At 41.2% G+C, this 21,734-nt stretch overlaps 1 protein-coding gene and 1 long non-coding RNA gene across 4 annotated transcripts in view; one reads left to right on the top strand and one right to left on the bottom strand.

The window, feature by feature from the left end:
* LOC109283900 (uncharacterized) overlaps nucleotides 1–9,097 on the bottom strand; it is a 31,823-nt gene extending 22,726 nt beyond the window's left edge. Inside the window, exon 1 of the long non-coding RNA XR_002091222.2 lies at nucleotides 9,027–9,097. This is a non-coding gene — a long non-coding RNA (uncharacterized LOC109283900). The remainder of the gene's footprint in view (nucleotides 1–9,026) is intronic.
* Nucleotides 1–19,374, top strand: part of MC5R (melanocortin 5 receptor) — a 35,623-nt gene extending 16,249 nt beyond the window's left edge. Inside the window, exons 1-2 of one of the 3 annotated variants that reach the window (XM_006271937.4) lie at nucleotides 14,255–14,494; nucleotides 15,362–19,374. In XM_006271937.4, the coding sequence (XP_006271999.1) occupies nucleotides 15,448–16,425 (978 nt within the window). In that variant the 5' untranslated portion in view covers nucleotides 14,255–14,494; nucleotides 15,362–15,447 and the 3' untranslated portion in view covers nucleotides 16,426–19,374. Of the gene's footprint in view, nucleotides 1–14,254; nucleotides 14,503–15,361 lie in introns of those variants that run through there. The other 2 variants (XM_006271936.4, XM_019490632.2) reach the window with 2 other exon arrangements.
* The last annotated feature ends 2,360 nt before the right edge of the window (nucleotides 19,375–21,734 follow it).

Below are 21,734 nucleotides of genomic sequence, written 5' to 3' on the forward strand. Positions count from 1 at the left end.
TCTACCATCCAAATAGCAGCTGTAGTAGCTCTGCCTCACAGGCCAAATGTTGGAACATAGCCTACAAATGTGTTGTAGGATGATGGTATTCAAGATATACAGAATGATATTCAGGATGTTTCAGGTGGACTCCAGGCATTTTTCTGTGCAAAGAAAACTGAAAAGAGCCTGTCCCCCTCAGTCCAGTCACATTTTGCTACTCTTGGCTCAAAAAACCATCACAAGAACTTATTTTCAGGTTCTCAACCACATTTAATACCAGTTTAGGCACTAAATACAGTACATAATGCCTGCTTTTGGATAAGTATTAATGCTGCTTGAAACTTTAAATGCCTTGGCATCTGGGGCCTCTTGTATGAACCACATACTTTCTGTATGTTATAAAACCAGGGTCTGATGCTGCATCTACTGAATTCAAGGACATAATACTTATTGACTCAGTGAAAATCAACTTGATCTCAATAGTACTAATGAATGTGTTTTAACCTTAATGCAAAAAACAATTTTCTGTATTCTGATATAGCAGTTGGCGTCTTTCCTTCTTCCAAATCTCTAAGTTTCATGGTAATATCTATTATTTTCTCACACAGGCTTTCCAGATTTTCATTATAGAAAGTGTTTGTGAATGACTAGCTCCTGCTCCTGAGAGAGAATTTTTTCTTTAAACATTAATTTTTAGGAACACTTGGTATGTAAAAGGATGCTGTATATTGCAAGCCTGTGCTACTTGAAAGCCCAGAAAAGAAAGAGGAAGAGTTTAACACAGATTCAACATTAAACTACAAATTCATGGTTTAACTTGCATTTGTTATGGCCATTATACTTTTCATGATTCAGGAATTAAATTGAATGCAGCTGCTTTATGTAGGCATGTTAATCTAGAGGATGGGAAGAGGTTAGTTAGAAACATCATTAAGGAGAATATTCAATTAGAGTTTTTATTTTGCTAAACTCAGTCCAGTCTCTAACATTTCAGGTGCAAAATGTTTATTTGCATCTGCTTACAATGTTGTACAGTCAATTAAGAATTTGCACATGTAAATAATGCAACTGGTGCATGTAATAACCTCACTTGGCATTTTGTAAGTGGTAGACAGATTTCTCTAAATCCTCACTCCTAAAAGAGGAGGTTATTAACACTTTATAGAAAACTTTACCAAGCTGCCAACTTCTTTCTGAATGTGCAGCCATTTACTTTTCTCAAGAGTCCTTTATACCTCCATACTGGGGTGTAGCTTCAAAGAGTGATAGCACAGACCTAACAATAGAAAGTAAGTGAAGGTGGTCCTGTATTCAAATACAAAAACCAGCTAGATCCCACCATGCACAATTGCATTGTCCCAGGAGGGGTTACCTTGGCAACAAAGTCAAGTCATCTACCAGGTATCCATGGTCACCTAGGGCACAGACAGAAGTTACATTTTTCATGCAATCATGAAAATGTGTTACAGCCATTCTGTGACACACATGCACAGATGTAGAATGCTTTTGAAGAGGCTGATTGCATGAAAAATTAACCATCCTTAAATGAGGTATCAGATGAAAGTGCTTTGCTTCAGAGCGCCTTAGGGAACTTGTGTTCCCTAGGTTTACTTTTTTGTGCCCCTGGGGCTGTCAGCAGGGAGGGAGGGAGAAGGGAAAGCCAGCAGCAGTGTATGCTGGAGGGGAGGGTGGATTGGAGCCCCTTCTGCTTCCCAGAATTCCCCCAGCTGGGATATTGAAGGGAGCTGGGCCAGGCCTGCAAGGTGGGGGGGGGGAGGGTGTCTCCAACCCTCCCCCACCCACCATTCCAGCTCAGGCTGGGCAAGCTGGCAACCACCTGCCTTCCTGAATACAGATGGACCCACAGGGAATAAGGAATGGATGAACTAGATGAGGAGCACTGGAGTTACCTTGTACAAAGCCTACTTATATATGTTTGCTTACACTGGCCATATGTTAAACTTTTGATGCTAGCTCCCATAACATTTTCATTAGCAGGCTAAGGAATTTCAGACTAGACAAAAAGTACAGTAAGATGGATACAGAACCTCTTGGCTCATTGTGCTCAGTGAGTAGCCATCAAAGACTTGCTGTTTAGTTGGGAGTGAGGTTCTCCAGGGGTCTGTCCTGGGGCTGGTGTTGTTTAGTATCTTCATTAGTGATGTGGAGGATAGAATTACATGCACACTTAGGGAATTTGCAGATGACACCAAATTGGCTGACATTGCAGAGGGTATGGCAATTCAGGAATGAGCACAAACTGAAAGAACTAGGATTATTATGTTTGGAGAGGAGAACAGTGGTGGTAGTGGGATAGGGGTTGGGGGTGGGGGAGAATAAGTCTTCAAATACCTGAAGGGTATTTTATATGGAGGATTCTCTGGGCCACAGGGGACAAGACTAGGAGCAATGTTTTCCAATTGCACCAGGGGAAATTTATGCAATTGGATATTATGAATATGGGTATTATGATGTGTTAGATATTATACATTTTTCACTATGAGGGTGATTAAGTACCAGAGGTTGCAGAATCCTTACCCTTGGATATTTTTAAGAGCAGGTTATACAAATGTTTGACATGGATGGTTTAGTCAGGGATGCTCTTGCCCTGAGCAGTAGGTTGCATTAGATGACTTCTGAGGTCCCGGCCAATCCTACCATTCTATAATAATCCTACCATTTTATAATGATCAGACTGTCAATAATTACCATACCTTTGCTGTGATTCAGTTTAAGCTATGGTGAAAATATGTGGAATCTGGACCCAAGGGACAAGCACAGCTGGACAATGAGTTTCAGCGCTCACAGGGGGTTGCTAGATGGTGGATCTTTCGACTTTGAGTATGCTGAGAGATCACAAGACTGGAAAGCAATACCTGAGCTCTGATGAGGTTCCAGAGGTTTACAGCACCTGAGGATTCAGTGACTGGAACTGCTGACAGCAGTGGACATATGGACACTGACCATGAGTTAAATGGAGGTGGGAATTAATGTATCAGGTATATAAGTGGTAACTTCCCTGTGCATGTTCTTATCCTATGGTAAGCAGAAGCTATAAACTTTGTTAACTTAATTTTTTCCTTTGAAGATTAAGCTCATAAACAGTGGGATAAAACTGTTTTTTCTATGGGATAAAAGCATGAACACAGGCAGTTACTGCAGAGCAGATGATACATGGTCAATTTCTGCTTTTACCTTATGGCAAGTCATGTGCTTATGTACAGCTATTTCATGATACAGGATAGTGCTTTGGAAGAGAAAAGTTATGTAACTGCTGCTGATGTACATCTGTTTAGGTAGAGGTATAAAGGAAAGTATAAATTGGAGTGAATGGAAGTCTTGGGAAGGAAATAGAAATAGTGATCAGGCACTTGCTCTATTGGGGGCATCAACAGTATAGCTGCCACTAACACTATCTCCCCTATCTGACTATACATGTTTGTAACATACTTATTTGGGTTTGCTACGCTCTAAATTATTGGATTGAATTAGATAAGCCAAGTTTAGTCAATTGGCTTAGAGGTGCTTATTGTTATCCGGCAGGTCTGATAACTAAAAAGTGAGATGAAAATATTTTGTGAGGATGTGCCATTAGATGTATTACACTGTGGAACTACTTGTGGTTCCTAGAACAAAGCTAGAATCATTGATATTCAAATATCCAAGTCTGAACTGAAAAGATGAATTATACAACAAACAATCTGCATTTTATGAAAAAATGAATCATATGCATTAGCATTTTATATAACAAATGATTTATGTGCAATAGATAGTCCTTAACGTTTGCCTTTGCCAGACTGTCTTGAGATAAACTTAGAGAAGCAAGACTTGGAATGTCATTAATACAGAGCTTTATTTTACAGCTCCTGTAGTCTGAATTTGGAGTATGCCCAATCATTCATCATTGTTGATTCTGTAGCTGGCATTCTTTGCCCAACACCGAACCATTGTTCCAGTACAGTTTTAGGGAACAATTAGGTACTGGAATTGCTGTCTCTTGAAGGAGATTTAGAAATGACTGTCACTAAAGATTGCTTGATGCTCTTTCAGGAACATGAGTGTTGGCTTCTGTGTTCCTGGACATAGTTCAGTTTGGGCACCTGCATTATGCCTTTTCATCACTCCAATTGTATTTTTTTTGTAAAATATCTGTCTTTATTTTGTGTTCTGTGCTGTCATGTATGGGTGATAGGCCCTTATAAAGAGGCTTGTGGCTAATTTCTGTGGCAAGTGAAATGATTCCTCTATGTAGTCTGCTCTGTTCTAGGGTTTCCCCCTTTTACTCTGTGCAGCAGAAAGGCATGGGTGGTGCATTTAGGAAAAGAGAAGTAGATTGTGCAATACTTTCATAGTGACAGACGTAAGTTTCTGGCCTGAGGAACTTTCAGAAAATGTCAGTGTGGGGTCATTTATACTAGGTATATTTAGGAGTACAGTATAATTTGAAGTAATAATTTATAACTATATAATTTATACATAGACAAACAATGCACAGCCATAAGACAAGCTGTGAATAAACTGGCAAAACAAATACATTTTCAATGAACAATAGAAATCACCAGGGAAAGACACTGGAGTGGAATCAGATGCATGTATTAACACCAGACAAATTGGATGGATTTGCATTGGCTTCAATAGAAGTTGTATGCTGAACCAGTAGGATTAACACTGGCTAACACACAAATCCATCTGAATGTAACAATATCTTTCTAACATTAATCTCTTCTGGGGCACATGCTACTGTGAACAACCTTTCAATGATAAAACATGAATAGAGCAGACTGCAATTTTCCTGTACAACTTGTACCTTAAAGCAGTGAAAAAAGCAGTGTATGAACTTCTGCCTGTATTGTATCTAGAAAGGCATATTTTCCTAAAAATATATAATATGTAATATTTTTTGCTTACATTCTTAAGTTATTTCAAAAGTATACTTACCATAAATAATCCTTTAGAATGGTAATTTGATTCTTTACAAATACACTCAATGACTGGCTTCTATCAGAGCACCATCCCCTACAAACATAGTTGTAATATAGCCTAATGAACCATGCTTCTCTACACACAATGTATGCTTTGACTCTCATAGATGTATCACCCTCCTTAGTCTGTCCTTTCCTTTTTAACCATGTGATGGAGTAGTGATGGAGATGGGAGACTTCAATACAATTCTGTTTAATTATGAGAATATACGAAGTCCAGGTTCTTGAGCATAAAAAGAATGAGGCAGATTCTGCATTCACAGCTCCACACCTCTGCTCAACCCAGAAGACAACCCTCTAGGCTTCTCCCAGTACTGTGAACCAGTGTGGTTCAGGCTCTACTAAAGCTTTTTTCTCTCTGTTTCAATGTTCCGTCTTTTTTCCACCTGCACTGTTTCACATGAAGTCCCCCACCATATCCCTTCCCAAACAATACCTCATCAAAGACCCCCTGCCTAGAACATTCAGATTCCTGAGCTTTGTTGCATGTGCCTTTGTTTTGGGTGCAAACATCTGCTTAGTAGGGGTGTGCAAAGCGGACCCTATTTAATTTGGTTTGGCCCAAATCAGGGACAGTGATGCGATTCATTGATTCGGATCACTGTCCCTGATTCGATTCAGCCAAATCTGAATTTGAAGATTTGATGCTGATTTGGAGAACGAGTGATTTAGACATAGACACATCTTTAAAAGTTTTTTCTACATACCTCAAGGTACCAGTGCATCTTGTGAATGCTGCGATGCTGGGGTAGATGGAGCGTCCCACAGGAGTGTGTGTGTGTGGGGGGGGGGCCCTCCATGTGCTTGGCGGTGAATCTGGAAGTAGACTGGAAGTACTTCTGGTCCACTTCTGGGTCTGCTGGGGAGTGTGTGGGGGGCCCCCCCACCATGCCCTCCTGACTCGGTGATTGGCCACAGGGGACCTCAGGTGCCACCCCAGACCCAGGAGGCACCAGTCACTGAGCTGTGGGGGGTGTGGGGGCCCCCCCCAGCATGCTCCCTGGTCTGCTACCAAGTGCGCTGGGGAGCCCACCGCACTTCTGTGGGACACTCCATGTGCCCCAGCATTGCTGCATTCACAAGCTACACTGGTACCTAGAGGTATGTAGAAAAAACATTTAAAGCTGTGTGTATGTTTGAATCTCCAAATCTTTCTGAATCTCTCTGAATCAATTCAGAGAGATTAAAGGGTCCTCTGATTCAATTTGGATTTGGAGATTTGGCTACCAAATTGGGCTGAATCTCTGCTGAATCGAATCAGGGACTGAAGCTTTGCACAGCCCTACTGCTTAGCTGTTTATTACAGTTCCCTTAAATGGATTAAATCTACCAGGAAATAACAAGGTTTCATCCATCCTACAACCTTCCAAACTGAGTATGAACAACAACCTCCTAGCCCATTCTCCTTTCTTTATAAAGGCAATCTTTGTGAGAGGAAAGGATTTTGTGCGTGATCTCTTTTATTGGACCAACTGCAGGCTGGGTCCAAGCTTTTGAATGCAAGCCATTCTTCTTCAGGCCTACATTCCAAACAATTCTGATCATTCAGTTGGTCCAATAAAAAAATCACCCACAGAAATCCTTGGATCATGTGCATTTCCTGGACCATCACAGCTAGAAAATCAATTCAGCACTACCACAACATGTTAGACAATCTTTCCTATTCATTCTTGGTAGCATTTTGGATGGCACCCTACAAACCACATATACAAAATATCCACATACCACCATACTAATGTCCACAAGACCAGCAATCATTCCAAGCACACCAAAAAAGCTGCGATCTATTGTTAGGCCCTTGGATAGATACCATCACATCTGAGGAGAACACTGATGATGCCCACCTGGCTAGTCTAAAATCTGCCTTTATATAACAAGAACCCTCCAATAGAGAAATAAACTGGAGGTTTGAAAGAGCTATTCAGATACATCACACTAACTTGCTACAATACTGAAAGAACCCTCCTGTGACTGCACACATCTGGTAGTCATCTACCACCCCACACTGGAACTTATCAGAAGAATCATCAAACAATTATAGCCAATACTCAACAAAGATCAGATGTTGAGAGAAATATTTCTAGCCCTTTTGCTCCCAGCTTTCAAACAACTCCCTAACCTTGCCCAACTCCTCATCAGAAGTAAACTCCCCAACAGACTACTCAACAGACATTAAATGGGATACAGCCTTGCCTTAACAGTAGCTGCTTAACCGGTCAATGTATCCACTGCTACTACCATTATTTTGCAATGAACCTATCAGACTCTATTGATCCTACACATGCCTTTAGCAAAATGTGATATATCTGAGCCAATGCACCTAACCCTCTCATGGTAACAACGTGGGTGCAACTAAACAGCAACTACACACCTGAATGAACTCTCACAGAAAAACCAGAAAGGACAGAGACATACTTATATCAGTAGGAGCACATTTTTCACAGAAAAATCTCTCCCTTTCAGACCTTGCTTTTCTCATGCTTAAAGGAAATCTATTTAACACCTTTACAAGGCAAACTTGGGAACAAAAAATCATAAGCTGGCCAGACACTAAGAGCCAATGATTTAACACTGATATTGGTTTTATGACACACAATAACTTAACTGATTCTTGATTTCTTCCTGCACATGAAAGATCAGAATGACCCTCATCCTTTTTGATAGGTCTTGATCTACCAGTAATCAGCCTCTTTTCTGTTAATTGTTTGCCTGTTACTCCCGGGAATTTCTCTCCCTCTTTTGCAATTGGTTTTTACAAATCTGTGCTGGCTTTTACTGCTCAAATCAGATGACAAACGTCTTTCATGCAAAACTTTGTATCTTTATCCCAAATGTCCAGCAGATTCACGAAAAGATATTACCTCAAAAATCCCTGCCTTCCACACTTTTCATTCTTCATGTTTACCATGGAAATCTATCTATCTATCTATCTATCTATCTATCTATCTATCTATCTATCTATCTATCTATCTATCGGGGGTGGCCGAATCAAATCAACATACAAACATGTCATATTAGATCATTGGAAGGATAGCCATGGATCTCCAGCCCTTGGAAAAGCTTTCAGAAGACCTACTTAATTATCATGCGAAGAAGTATTGAATGGGAAGGGAGGTTGCCTTTCTGCTCTGGCAGTCTCGCTGGTGGGAAGGTGCTACAAGAAAGAAGTTTTGGAGTGGTTCTCTGCAACCTTGGTGGGAAGGAAAAGTTGAAATAGTATCCCTTTCACTGTAGCTTCCCCAGCACTTTCTGTTGCTGTTCTTCCCCTCCTGGATCCTGCTCTGCTAAAACTGGCATAGGCATTAGTGGATGGCTGGAGAAGATCCCTGTTGTCTCTTGTGCCATCACTATTCCTGGCAGGAAGCCCTTCTGTTACACTTCATTTCCTTCCAATATTATAGTAATTTCTCCTCTTAGGGCCTCTTCCTTTTGAAATCACTAACAAATTCCTAGTGATTTTAACAGGAATAGGATGGCCTTTGTACTCCTGTTGGTTATGCAATTTAAGATGCTACACAAATTAAAAATTAAGCCCTTTTTCCCAGAAGGTCAAATGCATCTTTTGTGCAAGGTATAGAGTCCAAAAGCTACTGGTTCAAAATCTGTGTATGTTGGACCTCTCATTACACTAACAGGTGACAACTAAACCAGCCAGCCTGCTGTGCGACTGATCTGTTGTAATCAGTTGGTCTACTGCAAGTATTAAAAGGAACAATGAAAGCTGTTGTAAATGCAGCTAAGCTGAGATGTAAGGAATGTTTTCAAGGGAAAACCAAATGTACAGAGGAATTTGTAAATGTGAAGATTAGGAGAATTAAAAAAAGACAAAGTAATAAATAATTAGACAACTAAAAGAAAATAATTGGCAGTGAGAAGAGCACAGTGTTTGTACTGTTATTGGAACAATTATAAATAGTGATTGGAAGTGATTCCTCTTAGGAATCTGATTTCCAAGGGACGCAAAAGTAAGATAGAAAATTATGCCGAAAGCATAAAACAGGCAAAACATCTTGTACATGAAAAAAACAAACTAGAAAAAAGCAAGCAAGAAAGCAAACAAACCTCAGTATTCCTGCCTTAGACGCTGGGATAAGAACTGTGAGATCATGCTGGAAACAGACAGTGCTAAAAACAACAAGGAGCTTTTGTGAGAACTCTGTGAGAGCCTTGTTATTATTAACTAGCTATGTCTACATAGGTGAAACTGCTATGCAGTTTAAAATCAGCAGTAGTTAAAAAAAAAAATTAAACACAGTTGGAGGCCCAAGCTGTGTTAAACTTTTAAATTGTATTTTTAACCTTCCTAAAGCACAAATTGGCATGACTTATATTGACTGGCCTGTGTTATATAAATAAAGTGCGTGGCAATTTTTTACTTGTACATTTGTTAACTGTTGTTGTTTCAACTCTGTAGATATGGCCACAGGCTACTTATTAGGTCAACCTGTAGCAAGATTCTTATAAAAATAATTCTGGGTTCATAATGATCAGGCAAAACATGCTGGAGTTGTTTCCACAATAGGTATTAAAAATTGTGCTACTAGCACAGTTCTGATCCCAAAGTGCATAGTACCTGTCATAATTCTCCCACAACCAGCTCCCCAAACAGATGAAAGGACATTGGAATCAAATAATGCAATTTAACCATTGAGTTAAGACAGCAATGCACCTTTCTGGATTCATTTCTTCTGGAGAAAGTGAGTAAGAATAACACTGTGACCAACTGTCATTTTGTGATTCACTCAGACCTACAGATGATACTGGTACAGTGGGGGTGGTTAAATCAAATACAATGGATATGCAGATGACTGCACAGGATTAAATGAGATAAGTGTCCTTTGGTACCACACAGTGCATGAATCAGTTTGCTGTTACATTTTCATCTCATTACCCTTGTTGCCTACCAAAGTGGTTTCTAGGTATTGGCCTACAATTATCCATATACATATGGCTCATCATAGTTTTGACAGTGTTGACTATGGTGGCCATCCCCAGGCAACCGTCTTGAATAACTATCTAAATTATGAATGAGGCATTGGGTGTGTCTACACATTGCTGTATGGTGATTTTGCTTCTGTGCTGTGCTTTAGTACTTCCAAAAGGAGGTACAGCACAGCACAGTATGGGTGGTTACTGAGCTGTGTGGGTTAGATTTTGCCGCTACATTGCTGTAGTGTTGCGTTATAACCAGGGAGTGCGCCACTACGGCGATGTAGCTGGTGATCACGTGTAGACCTATGTGATCGCTATGTCACTGTAGTGCACCATATGGATATCAGGATGAGCCTGATTCTATCAAGGAAGTCACTAACAGAAGAACCCATGGGGCACGTTTCCATGACTGCGCACATGCAGGGGTGCGCATTTTCTGTACGACAAATAGCAGTGGCACATATTTGTTCCGCTGCTATTTGTCCCAGGGCATGCCCCTGCATGTTGCAAAGGATGCATGGCGTATGGCAAAGGGACCAGGGTGGGGCAGGGAAGGCTGGGGCCAGCACCAGCAGCCTTACCTGGGGTGCTGGGGGGCCTCTCGGGGCAGCAGTGGTGCTGAGCCAGTTGCTTGGAGCCTGGATGGCAGCCAGAGTTTGGCTCCAGCCAACCTGGAACCAGCTTCTGGTGGTGCACACTGCTGCCACATGTGCTGCCCTGCTTTTTCAGCAGAGGTTTTTTTTGTTTTTTGTTTTTTTTTTGACACTGGGATCTCCTGGTGTCAAAACCCCCTGCCACACCATAAATTAACAGTGTGGTACATGACTGCGTGTATGCCACATGCATTTTGCGGTGCCTCAAATGGGTCTGAGGTGCTGCAAACTGTACACATGTGCTCATGGGCACCTGCCCATGAAGGTCATCGGTAGCTGAGGTATAAGCACACTGGAATTCTGATCCACATTAACAGACATGTCACAGACTATATTTATATTGGTTAGACAGCACACTTCTTAGGGTGCTGAGGTTATTTGGGTGACAACCATGGACCTCAGCCCTAATCCTGTTAGTTGTTTCAGTGGACAACCGGAGTCCTAGGACAAAGGAAAGAGAGTGTCTGTTGTGCTGTGCAAGCCATCATGTGCTAGGATTGTGAGTAGCAGCGAGTTATCACCACTCTACTTTACTTCTACTCAGAAAATATGATACAATACAATTATATTAACATGTCATATGTTATATAAGGTAATAATATAGTATAATAATGTCACCTGAAACCCAGGTTGGAGGATCTTCTTGACATTTCTACTTGAATATTTAGACATACTAAACACAATTTGATGTAGCAAGATGGCACGAGTCAGATAATTATTGTGACAGGACCTCTCAAACAGTAAATAAGGAAACCTTCCCTCTCCTGGGTGAGGGTTTTGCAGCTCCTTGCCTTAAAATGTGTCTCTCAGGTTAGTTTTAGGGAAAACACAAGTGCCTCATTTTTGGAGGAACTTCTCAGAGGCTGCTGCTGCTTCCATCATTGTAAATGACACCATTGCCATTGGCTTTAGTGGGAGCAGCAGCAGGCAAAATTCATGCCCTGGCTTTATGAAGTTATGCACAGACTATACGTATTAGTTACTCAGAGACGGAGCAATCAAACCATTGCTCCATAATCTCCATGGGGCAGGTACATGTCTTATATGTCTGCACAACATCTGGTGCAATGAGGTCTGATCCTGACTGGATTCTTTGGGCTTTTCCACAGTGTAAATAATACCAGCAGTAAAACCTACTGTGCATAATCACCAGATGCTGATTTAACTAAAACACTGTGGAAATTCTTTGTGATACAGATCTAAATTAAACAGGCGTTCCACTATAGAACATCCATAATTTGTAGTACGTGGAACTGAAAATGTGCCAAACTGGATAATGTGCCCTGCTTGTTAGCACAATAAAATTTGTGCTGAGTCCAGTATTGCTAGATGTTCTTTAACGAAACTGAATTTACAGAAGGTATTTTAGACTGATGCATCCTGTGGGTAAAATAATCTTGCGGACCATTGGCTTATGTTCAGGTTCAAAGCTTGCACCGATTAATAGCTGATTAGTTGCTTAAGTACAGAGTGAATCTGATGGTCTCTGTGCTCATTTCAAGCCTGACCCAAAGATTATGGAAGCCATTCAAAGTATTTTCTTTCATTTCAGTGGACTTTTTTTATGCCTTCACTCCTTTGCTACTTTGCAAGGACTGATAGTTGTCCAAAACACAAAACCGTGTCCAAAACAGAAAGCCATAGAAGCAGCATTGAGACTAAGCTCTAAGTTAGATTTGTTCCAGTTCTGAATATGCATATTTTGATTTTACAACTTACTGTGGAAAGTTCAGGTTCCAGCCAACTGTGTTCACTAGACTCTGGGCTATCAAACTGCAGGGTTGTGGTTTGATGACCGGCATGGATAGCAGACTTGGCTGCTGTATTAGCCAAGAGCATAAGCTATTATTGTTGCTTATTTTATGAACTGCAGTAGCATCTAGAGGCTTTAACTGTGGTTAGGGGTTTTATTTTACTTGATAGTGAGCCTTACAGATCTCACAATATCTATAAATAAGAAAGAAAGGAATATTATCCCTATTGTGCAGGTAGGGAAGTGAGGTACAGAAAGATTATGGGGCTTGTTCAAGGTCACCCAGAAAAGCTCAGGTTGAGGTGGAACCTGAGTTTAATGCAAATCTCTCTTGGGTCCATGTCTACCCCTTTAACATATCTTATCCAGCAGCCTGATTTCTACTTACAGAACAGATTATTTACCCAGAAGGGGCTGTCTTGGCCCTACCCTTGCAAGATAATGACTCCTAGAAAGCCCACCCGCACATAGCACTACCCACTTCATCTCCCCCAAACCAGAGGGAGCTACTAGGCAAAGTATGAAGGAGGAGTTTATCCTTTCTGATTAAAGATGGTATGACTCTTAATTACTCTCCTTCCACCTGTTTTGGAATACAGGTTTCCCTCGATTTATGCTGTACATGCGTTCCCGGAGAAGGGAACATAAATTGAATTCATATAAAGCAGAGGCGGGCAATTATTTCAGGTTGAGGGCTGCTTACTGAGTTTTGGGAAGCCATCGAGGGCAGCATGACAGGCAGCCAGGGGCAGATAACTATTAATTTTCTAAATTTTTTAGGGGCTCCATGGGCCAGATAGAATGGCTTGGCGGGCTGTACCCGGCCCATGGGCCGCATTTTGCCCACCCTTGGCATAAAGCAAACCCACTTTACAATGTAATGAATAGGAATAGGTTCCCATGGCAGTGAGGGAGGAGGGAGGGAGTGAGGCTGGGACTAGGGAACAGATGCGGGGGGAAAGGGGGGAGAGGTGCCACTCCCAGGGCTGCACAAAGCAGCAAAGCAGAGGGAACAGAGCAGCACTCACCCCAGCTCTGGCTGCAGCGGCCCCTGGAGCGGCCGATGCCAGTGGCCTGCAGCCGCTGGGCTTCACTGTGCTCTGCCTGTCCCCACTCACCTCTGCTCCTGGGCTGCGCCATGCCCTGGTGCAAGCAGCTGGTGTCAGCTGCTCCTAGGGCTGCTGTAGCTGGGGCTGGGGTGAGTGCTGTGCCCTGCGCCACCTGGGGCTCCGCTTGCCTTGCACTCACCCCAGCTCATGTTGAAGCATCCCCGGGAGCAGCTGACACCAGCTGCCTGCACCATGGCACGGTGCAGCCCAGGAGCTGGGGTGAGCTTGGGTGCAGGGGGACAGGTGGTGCCCAGTTCAGCCCAGTGGCTGCAGGCAGCTGGTGCTGGCTGCTCCTGGGGCCGGGTGAGTGGGGCCATGGCCCTTTCCCCTCCCCCCACAGACTTACCTGCTTGGGCAGGGGGGCATTTATGCTGATCACATATGAGCTAATTTACCTTGCATATAACGAATTATGGGTCTAAATATATGCTCATCGCATAAGAGTGAATTCGCATATAAAGAACCCGCTTAAATCAAGGGAAACCTGTACCAGTGTCAAATTTGGATAGATTGCATAGATTTGGTTTCACCCAGTGCAAACAGTAACTTTGAAAGAAGAAAAAACAAGTATGTAAAATAACTTTGCAACCAAACAAGCCTGGCAATAAACTGGAAAATTTGTTGTTTTCTAAAATATATAAAAAGGGAAAGGGCTGAAATAAAAAAAACAGACAAACAGTGTGGGAGTGAATTCTGGATCAGAAACACCTTCTAAGATTAAAAGCAAAGAAACTGCTCTACAAATCTGAATCACTAGGTGGGGCTAAGAACCCAAGCCTTCACTTCGGAAATGCATGAGAAGACAAGTTAGGGGCAAGCAAAGGGGAGGAGGAGTCGGGGATTGAGCACTGAAGTCATTAACTCCCTCAAGCTATATAAAGGCAGTTGCACAGAAAGTAATTTATGCTTAGGCAGCCTTGGCTCGATGGATTTGAACATTCCTTTTAATTTGTGATGGTATCAGCTCCTGCCAAAGCATCATCAGCTCCTGATGTTGGATGCACAGGGGAGCTGAAACTTCTGACAGCATGAAGAAAAGGGTGCAGAATATGAAGAGAAATAGGATCTGAAGGAAGAGTCCTGGTAAATAGGTACAGCGGCTTCTTAATTGTAAATAAAAAAATACCTTTTCAGACTGAGCATAATTGAGCTTTAAAAGCCATTCCATTTTATTTGCATTGAGTCACTGACATTAAACTAAATAGATTCTGCTTATTAAGGTTTTGATTGCTTTTTGAATGCCTTTAATGCTGAAAGAGCCTTTGTTTAAAATGTCCACAATTTGACCGGAAGTCTATAGTATTCATGACAGTAATTTTACCCTGTGACACTTCTGTCCAAATTAAAATATTTAAATCCTAAGTACAAGAGATGAGAACATTATGAATTCTGGAAAATAAGGATTTGCCTCATTTTCATAGTATTACCTGAGCAGCTAAACTGTTGATAATACAGTTCATACAAACTTCAGAAGTACAAAGGTCAGGAATATATTTAAATCTTTTGATTAAAAAGCTCAGCCCTTAATTCTTGCAGGAATTCAAATGTTGTTTAATTACAGTCAAGTGAGCAGATACAGCCTGATTTCAGTCACGAAAATCGTATTTGTATGGGTTCAAGGCTGCCAGGATTGAGACATTGGTCAGATATTATTTGTTGTTCTGTTTTCACCACAATTTCCAGAGAACTGTGCTAGCTTCGGGGAAAGACAATTAGAATAAAACAAAGGTGTGAGGAAAAAGAAGGGGAATGAAACTCTTTGATTTTAGTTTCACCATGAGCAAGGATAGCTGGAAAAAACTCTTTTTGTGTGATAGGTTAATTAAGAATAAACAGAATGTAGAACAGTCAGGAGCTGAATGTGCCAAGTTAAATAGAAATATTTGACTCTATTTGATATTTGTTTTGTCAACTCCTGCCTGTTCTTGTCGTGTCCTGTTTTTTTGGCAGGGTCTCTTGCCGTTCTGGAAAATGCATTTACCACCCTCCTTTACAACAAGTCCCTCGGAAGGAACGGAACACATTTGCCTCCAGAGATGAATACAACTTATCAGCTTTACATTCCAGAACTTAACTTGAGTACCTTTGGCAACAACTTTACAGTTCCCACTGTCAAGAGCAAGTCATCACCATGTGAGCAGGTGGTCATTGCAGCAGAGGTGTTTCTGGCACTTGGCATTGTAAGCCTTCTTGAGAACATCTTAGTCATCTGTGCAATAGTTAAGAATAAGAACTTGCATTCGCCCATGTATTTCTTTGTGTGCAGCTTAGCAGTAGCTGACATGCTGGTCAGTGTGTCTAATGCTTGGGAGACCATAACAATATATTTAATAAACAATAGGCATCTAATTATGGAAGATGCTTTTGTACGTCATATAGACAATGTTTTTGATTCAATGATCTGCATATCCGTGGTGGCTTCCATGTGCAGTTTGCTTGCTATAGCAGTAGACAGATATGTCACCATCTTCTATGCCCTACGTTATCACAACATCATGACAGTGAAAAGATCAGGGCTTATTATTGCATGCATATGGACCTTTTGCACAGGCTGTGGCATTATCTTCATTCTTTATTATGAATCAACTTATGTTATTATTTGTCTCATCACAATGTTTTTTACCATGTTATTCCTCATGGTTTCTCTGTACATACACATGTTTCTCCTGGCTCGCACTCATGTGAAGAGAATAGCAGCTCTGCCTGGATACAACTCTGTCCATCAAAGAACCAGCATGAAGGGAGCCATCACTTTGACCATGCTACTTGGCATTTTCATTGTTTGTTGGGCTCCATTTTTTCTTCACCTCATCCTGATGATTTCTTGCCCTCAAAACCTCTACTGTATTTGCTTCATGTCTCATTTCAACATGTACCTCATCCTCATCATGTGCAACTCTGTGATTGATCCTTTGATCTATGCCTTTCGTAGCCAGGAAATGCGGAAGACTTTTAAGGAGATTATTTGTTGCTACAGCTTGAGAATGGTCTGTGGGTTACCCAGCAAATATTAGGAAAACGTATTTTTGAGTAAGAAACTAAAACCTGTAATTTTTTTCATCAAGAGAATTGTGCATCAAAATTGTTAGTATCTTGTCTGATTTCTGCTGAATGGACTATAAAACATCTTTCTACTTTTTGCTTGTCATGATGATGATTTTTCTTTTTCTTGGGAAAATACAAAGCTGTTTTTCTAGTTTAATTATGTGGTCTGTTCTCCCTACCCCCTTCATGCACATCTATAACCCTGGCTGGCATTAATAGGAGTTACCCTATGCATGTGCATCAAAGGGACCACAGAACATGTTGGCACAGATTCAAGTCTCTGAAAGCAATGCATCTTTTATTCCTTGGTCTTCATAGGCTGGGGCTTGCATAGATTGGGTCTGGATAGGCTATTCCTATCTGCTCTAATGTGAAGCACAATGTATATAACCATATATTAGTTTGTATGATGGTTAATGTGTTTTTTCTGGAGACAAGATGGCTTATTTCACTGTACAGAACAAACAGGTTTCTTGATAATTTCTTCATTGAACATAAAGTTAGAACAGTAACTGTGATTTAGCCATAAAGGAAGAAAATAATCCTTAGATGTAAGGATCCACAGTTTATATCTGTAAAGCCTTGACTGGCACAGATATAACTAAGAACTTCTGTACCAGCATGCAAACAAACACTAGCAATCTTGTAATCCAGTCATGACTGTAACAGTCACAAATGACGTATCACGCAACCAGCCAAAGTAACTGCAGGAATTCCCAGTATGGATTATAGTATTTTGCAGCACAAATCCATGTCTGCTCCAGCATCCCAATCACTGCATCTGTGAAAAAGGTTTATCATATGGCGGTTTTAAGGTGATAATGCCTCAGACTAAAGACAGAGCTAGTTATACATTTTTTAGGATGTAGAATGCAGTAGTAAGCATAGATATATATGTGGTTTCCAGGTAAATATCAGTAACCCCTGAAAGATTTTATGGGAAGAAATTTATTGGCCAGAGTGCATGTTAGAGACGAACTGAATTAGGAGATGTGAAGCTTATCAAATAGAAATGATTCTGGGAAACCTTCTAATGGAGCAGGTTGGTCCTATAGAACATTTTTTTGTGGGAGAAATGCAGAGGCATAACTACCAGGGTCTGTGCCATGGGTGGGTGGCAGGGGCTGGGCCAGCTGTGGTAGTGGCTGCTATTTTTATGCCCTCCCCTGCCCCCAAGTGGTTGCCCAGGGCTAGTGCCCTTATTACCCACTTCTGGTTATGTTACTGCAGGCATGGTTATCATGGTGTACTGGAAGTGGGTGCTAGCAAAACAGGTTTCTTAGGAACACAGAAAACCATGCAACCACATATTTTAATATGCCTGAGCTAACATCTGATCTAGTCTTCTTTTTGCTGAGAGGCTGACAAGGTTCATGAGACACAACAACCCTCACATCTTGTAGGAGCAATTTGTATCCTGTTGTGTTCTCTTAAACATGCTGTTCTGTAACAGCTGGGTAATGTGAAGAATATTGCATTTGTCACAGGTGAAGGGAGTACAATCAAGAACCACAGCATACAATAAAGTCTTGACCCACTTCAAAGAATGTTACAGATATATACAACATCCTACCAAATGCTGTATTTTTGCATTAAGCTGTAACATACATAAAAGAATAGGGTTACCAACTCTGTTTGAGTCTATTCTGGGAGATTTCATCACATTACTATTACATTTTAAAACCCCACTGGACTACTGTATAAATTGGATTCAACATTTAATATTTATTTTAATAAATGCCCTATCATCTATTTCCCAGGTGACTCTCAGCAGTTTTCTGGAGATTATATCTAATTCTTGGAGACACCAGGGCAATTCTGGAGGGTTGGCAACCCTAATAAAAATCATAAAGTGCTGTATCAAAAGTATGAAAAATATTTAAATCATGTCCAGTGAATGTGAAGCCATTTGAAACCAACTCAAAGACTCATATTGACCCCATGGTATTTGGATTAGGCCTTTAGATGTCAACTGATTGTATTTAGAATCCATCAAAATGATAGGGACTATATTCTTCCTTCAGTTGTACTTGAAAATGATATTTCACCTATTTAACCATAGTCAGAATTTTGCTGTAAGGATGACGTCCACTGCAGTTAAACCCCACCTAAAGAGGAACTTAAATGGTGCACTGAACCATCTACTTCACTGCTGATCTGTTAGCACATATAGGTAATGATGGAGGCATACACACATACTAACTTTCTGACAGTTAAACCAACTTAACTTTTTAACGTTGACTTAACTGTCAGAATGTACACATATATGTGGAGCAGTTAACTTAAATGCAGAGTAAGATAATACACCTCGGCAGTGTATTATCTCAAGTTGCATTAGTTAAGTCGACTTAGCTCACAAGATGGCTGCCACTGTGTCAAGGAGCTGTGCATGCATATACTCTGATGTGGCTTAACTTAAGTCTACTTAGTTAAGTCGCCTAATTTTAAGTCGACTTAGTACATGTGTTCTTGCCCATAGATAGCAACTATGGGACAATTCATTTAATTTCCAGCAACAAAAGAGATACAAGTAAGGTGGTGTTGTAAATAATTGTAAATCATTAAATAAGAAACTAAATCTAGGAAAACCTTAGGTGTTTTTATGAATTGTACACTGCATTCCCTGCCCCAGCCCGGAAGTTTATTTGATGTCAAAATATAAGTATCTGAGGCAACTAAAGTGGAGGGTTAGAAACCCGTTTAATGTTCAGTATTCTTTGCAATGTATTTCCTACAGTTTATCTGGAAAATTACAGTAGTTTGAGACAACCTGTGGCCCTTCAGTTGATAAATTGAAAATAAAATTCTAACAGAAGGGCATTTTACATCCTGGTCTTCTGTATTTCAATTTGTACTGATAGTATTGTTGAAAGCTTTATGAAAGAAAGTCCTGTATGAATAAATATAATTTAAATTTATATTTTTGCTCCTCCAGCTGTCAGCATTCTCTCCTCTCCCATTACTATCAGCTTTGCATACAGGACATCTGACCGCAGTAGGTGAAACCTGCAAGTAACGTTAATAGGAGATTGGAACAGTGCCTGGAAAAGGCTATTTTAATAGTATTAAGATGTGTATAAAATTAATACATAGGAACCATCATGCATTTCAGTGTGGTCCCAATAGGTGATTTCATAGTCAACAGTGGAATGAAAACAAATTGGTTGTGTTTCTGTTTATATCCAAGTTTGGAAAAAAGTAAGTATTATTCTTGGTAGTCATCATTATTAGGTTTTAATTAAAAATATGAAACCTCATGATAATAACTTCAAGGGAAACCATAGTAAAAATGAGCTCTGTTAACACCACTCTAGTAGTACCAGTGGTTACTACCCTGACTTATACTGCCATTTAGTTACCTTTTAATGGTGGTTCTACTTAGGAGTAATAGACCAGTTTAGTAAACAGATCTAAACTAGAGCTGCATGCTATCTAAGAAAAAAACAACACTCCTGTTGAAGGAAACTTGATTACTACTTTTCCATCCATCTACTAAAATGTCTCCTCACTCTAGCTCTGAAAGATGCAAAAGGATAATTTTTGAGACCTTTATCTATTGATACACAAATGCATCTACTCTAGAAGTTTGCCTTTTTTCCAGGTAAAACCAAAAAAAAAAAGAATGGAGAAGTGAATTTGTAGTCACTGGTAGTATTTTATTCTTAATTTATGAGGCATGCCCATAAATATCCATATATTTAATAAATCATTTCCTCTGCACTAATGCCTAGTGCCAGTAGGTGCCACTTATATAGAAGTATAGAAGTCAGTAGGCTAAGGGAGGTTAAAGGGTGGTGAAGTAGATCAGAGAAACCAGGAGACTTGGAATATTGTGACAGAATAAGAGCTGTATCTGAACAGCATCCAGGAAAACTGAGAATCTCAATGCACAGAGCTGCTCTGGGATGGCTATTCTCTCAGCTTAACTGCAAGCAACCTGAAGGCTGTTCTAAGTTCAGTCAATTTGGTTTGACTGAGTATGTCTACACTGGATGTGCACTGCTTTTGAGGCTACTACCAAAGAATAACATTTGCCTACCTGCTCCCAATCCACCTGCTCCAACCTAGAATTAAAGTGGTGAGGAAGCTCTGGGGTTGCTCCTTGCTTGACGTCTCTGGGCGCATCCAGAAGATGCACGTGCACATGCGTTTCCCTGGGGACAAACAGCAGCAACACATAGTTGTGCCACTGCTACTTGTCACCAGGGAACACCCATGCAGGCACACTCCGGCTGGCCAAGATCCAGTTTTGCGCGGTGTACACTGCCATCACGTGTACCACCCTGCTTTTTTCAAGCTAGTTTTTTTCTAGCTCAGATCAGCATCATGGGGAACACCTGCATGTGCGGTGCTGCAGCTGGGTCTGTGGTGCCACAGACCGCACATGCACACTTGTCTGGATGTACCCTCTATCAGTCAGAGACGTCAAGACCAGTGGTGGGGAGCACCCCTAGAGTGTTCTCATCGCCTCCGTTCTCGGTCAGGGGTATACACAGCAGGTATAGTTCAGTAGAGCTTCGTGTTTGGTAGCAGACTTGCCACTGGTCTGGTGCCATTGTAGGTACAGCCCAAAAAGCTTGGCTCTTGCACCCGGTGGCTATTGCTGGGGTGCAGGGGTGTTCCAGTCCCCAGTATTTTCATTTGCTGGTGGCCTGGCTCCTGAGGATTTCCCCATACCAAGACAAATCTGAAGATTTCCAGACCTACCAGGCTTCCAGCTGCTATGATGGCTGCAACAACCACCACTCCCACAGCCCCCACAAAACAACCGAGATGGAGTTGGGGCAAGGATCTGGCCCATTGTTTCAAATGTACATAATCACAATTTATCCCTGTCCCATATCCTGAACAGACATCAATCAGCTGTGAGAGGGCAAAAACACTGTACAGTCTGAGCAGTGACCAGTTGCTGTGTCTAGCTCTGGGTCACTCAGTGGGCATGTCTACACAAGACGCTAACTGCAGTAGCTGAATAATACTGCGCAGTAGCACATCACGGCACAAACATTGCTAACATGCTCCTGCGCAGTATTATTCGGCTACCGTGCAGTAGTATTACTAAAAAGGTGTTCACCGGCGCTACTGCGCAATAACCACTGTGCAGTACTGTCTCAGTTGTATCAGACATTTGATATGCCTGTTTCACAGCAATAAGATACCCCAGTCTGTTTGCTAAGATTGGAGAAATAGTGCTCTAGGTCCCTAAACTTTGCTATTGACTTAGACCAGTTCTGCCTAGAATCCATCTGGCTACATGAGATCTCATGACTCAAATTAC

This window comes from Alligator mississippiensis, chromosome 3 (genome assembly GCF_030867095.1).
Source record: "Alligator mississippiensis isolate rAllMis1 chromosome 3, rAllMis1, whole genome shotgun sequence".
In the NCBI taxonomy this organism is placed as follows: Eukaryota; Metazoa; Chordata; order Crocodylia; family Alligatoridae; genus Alligator; species Alligator mississippiensis.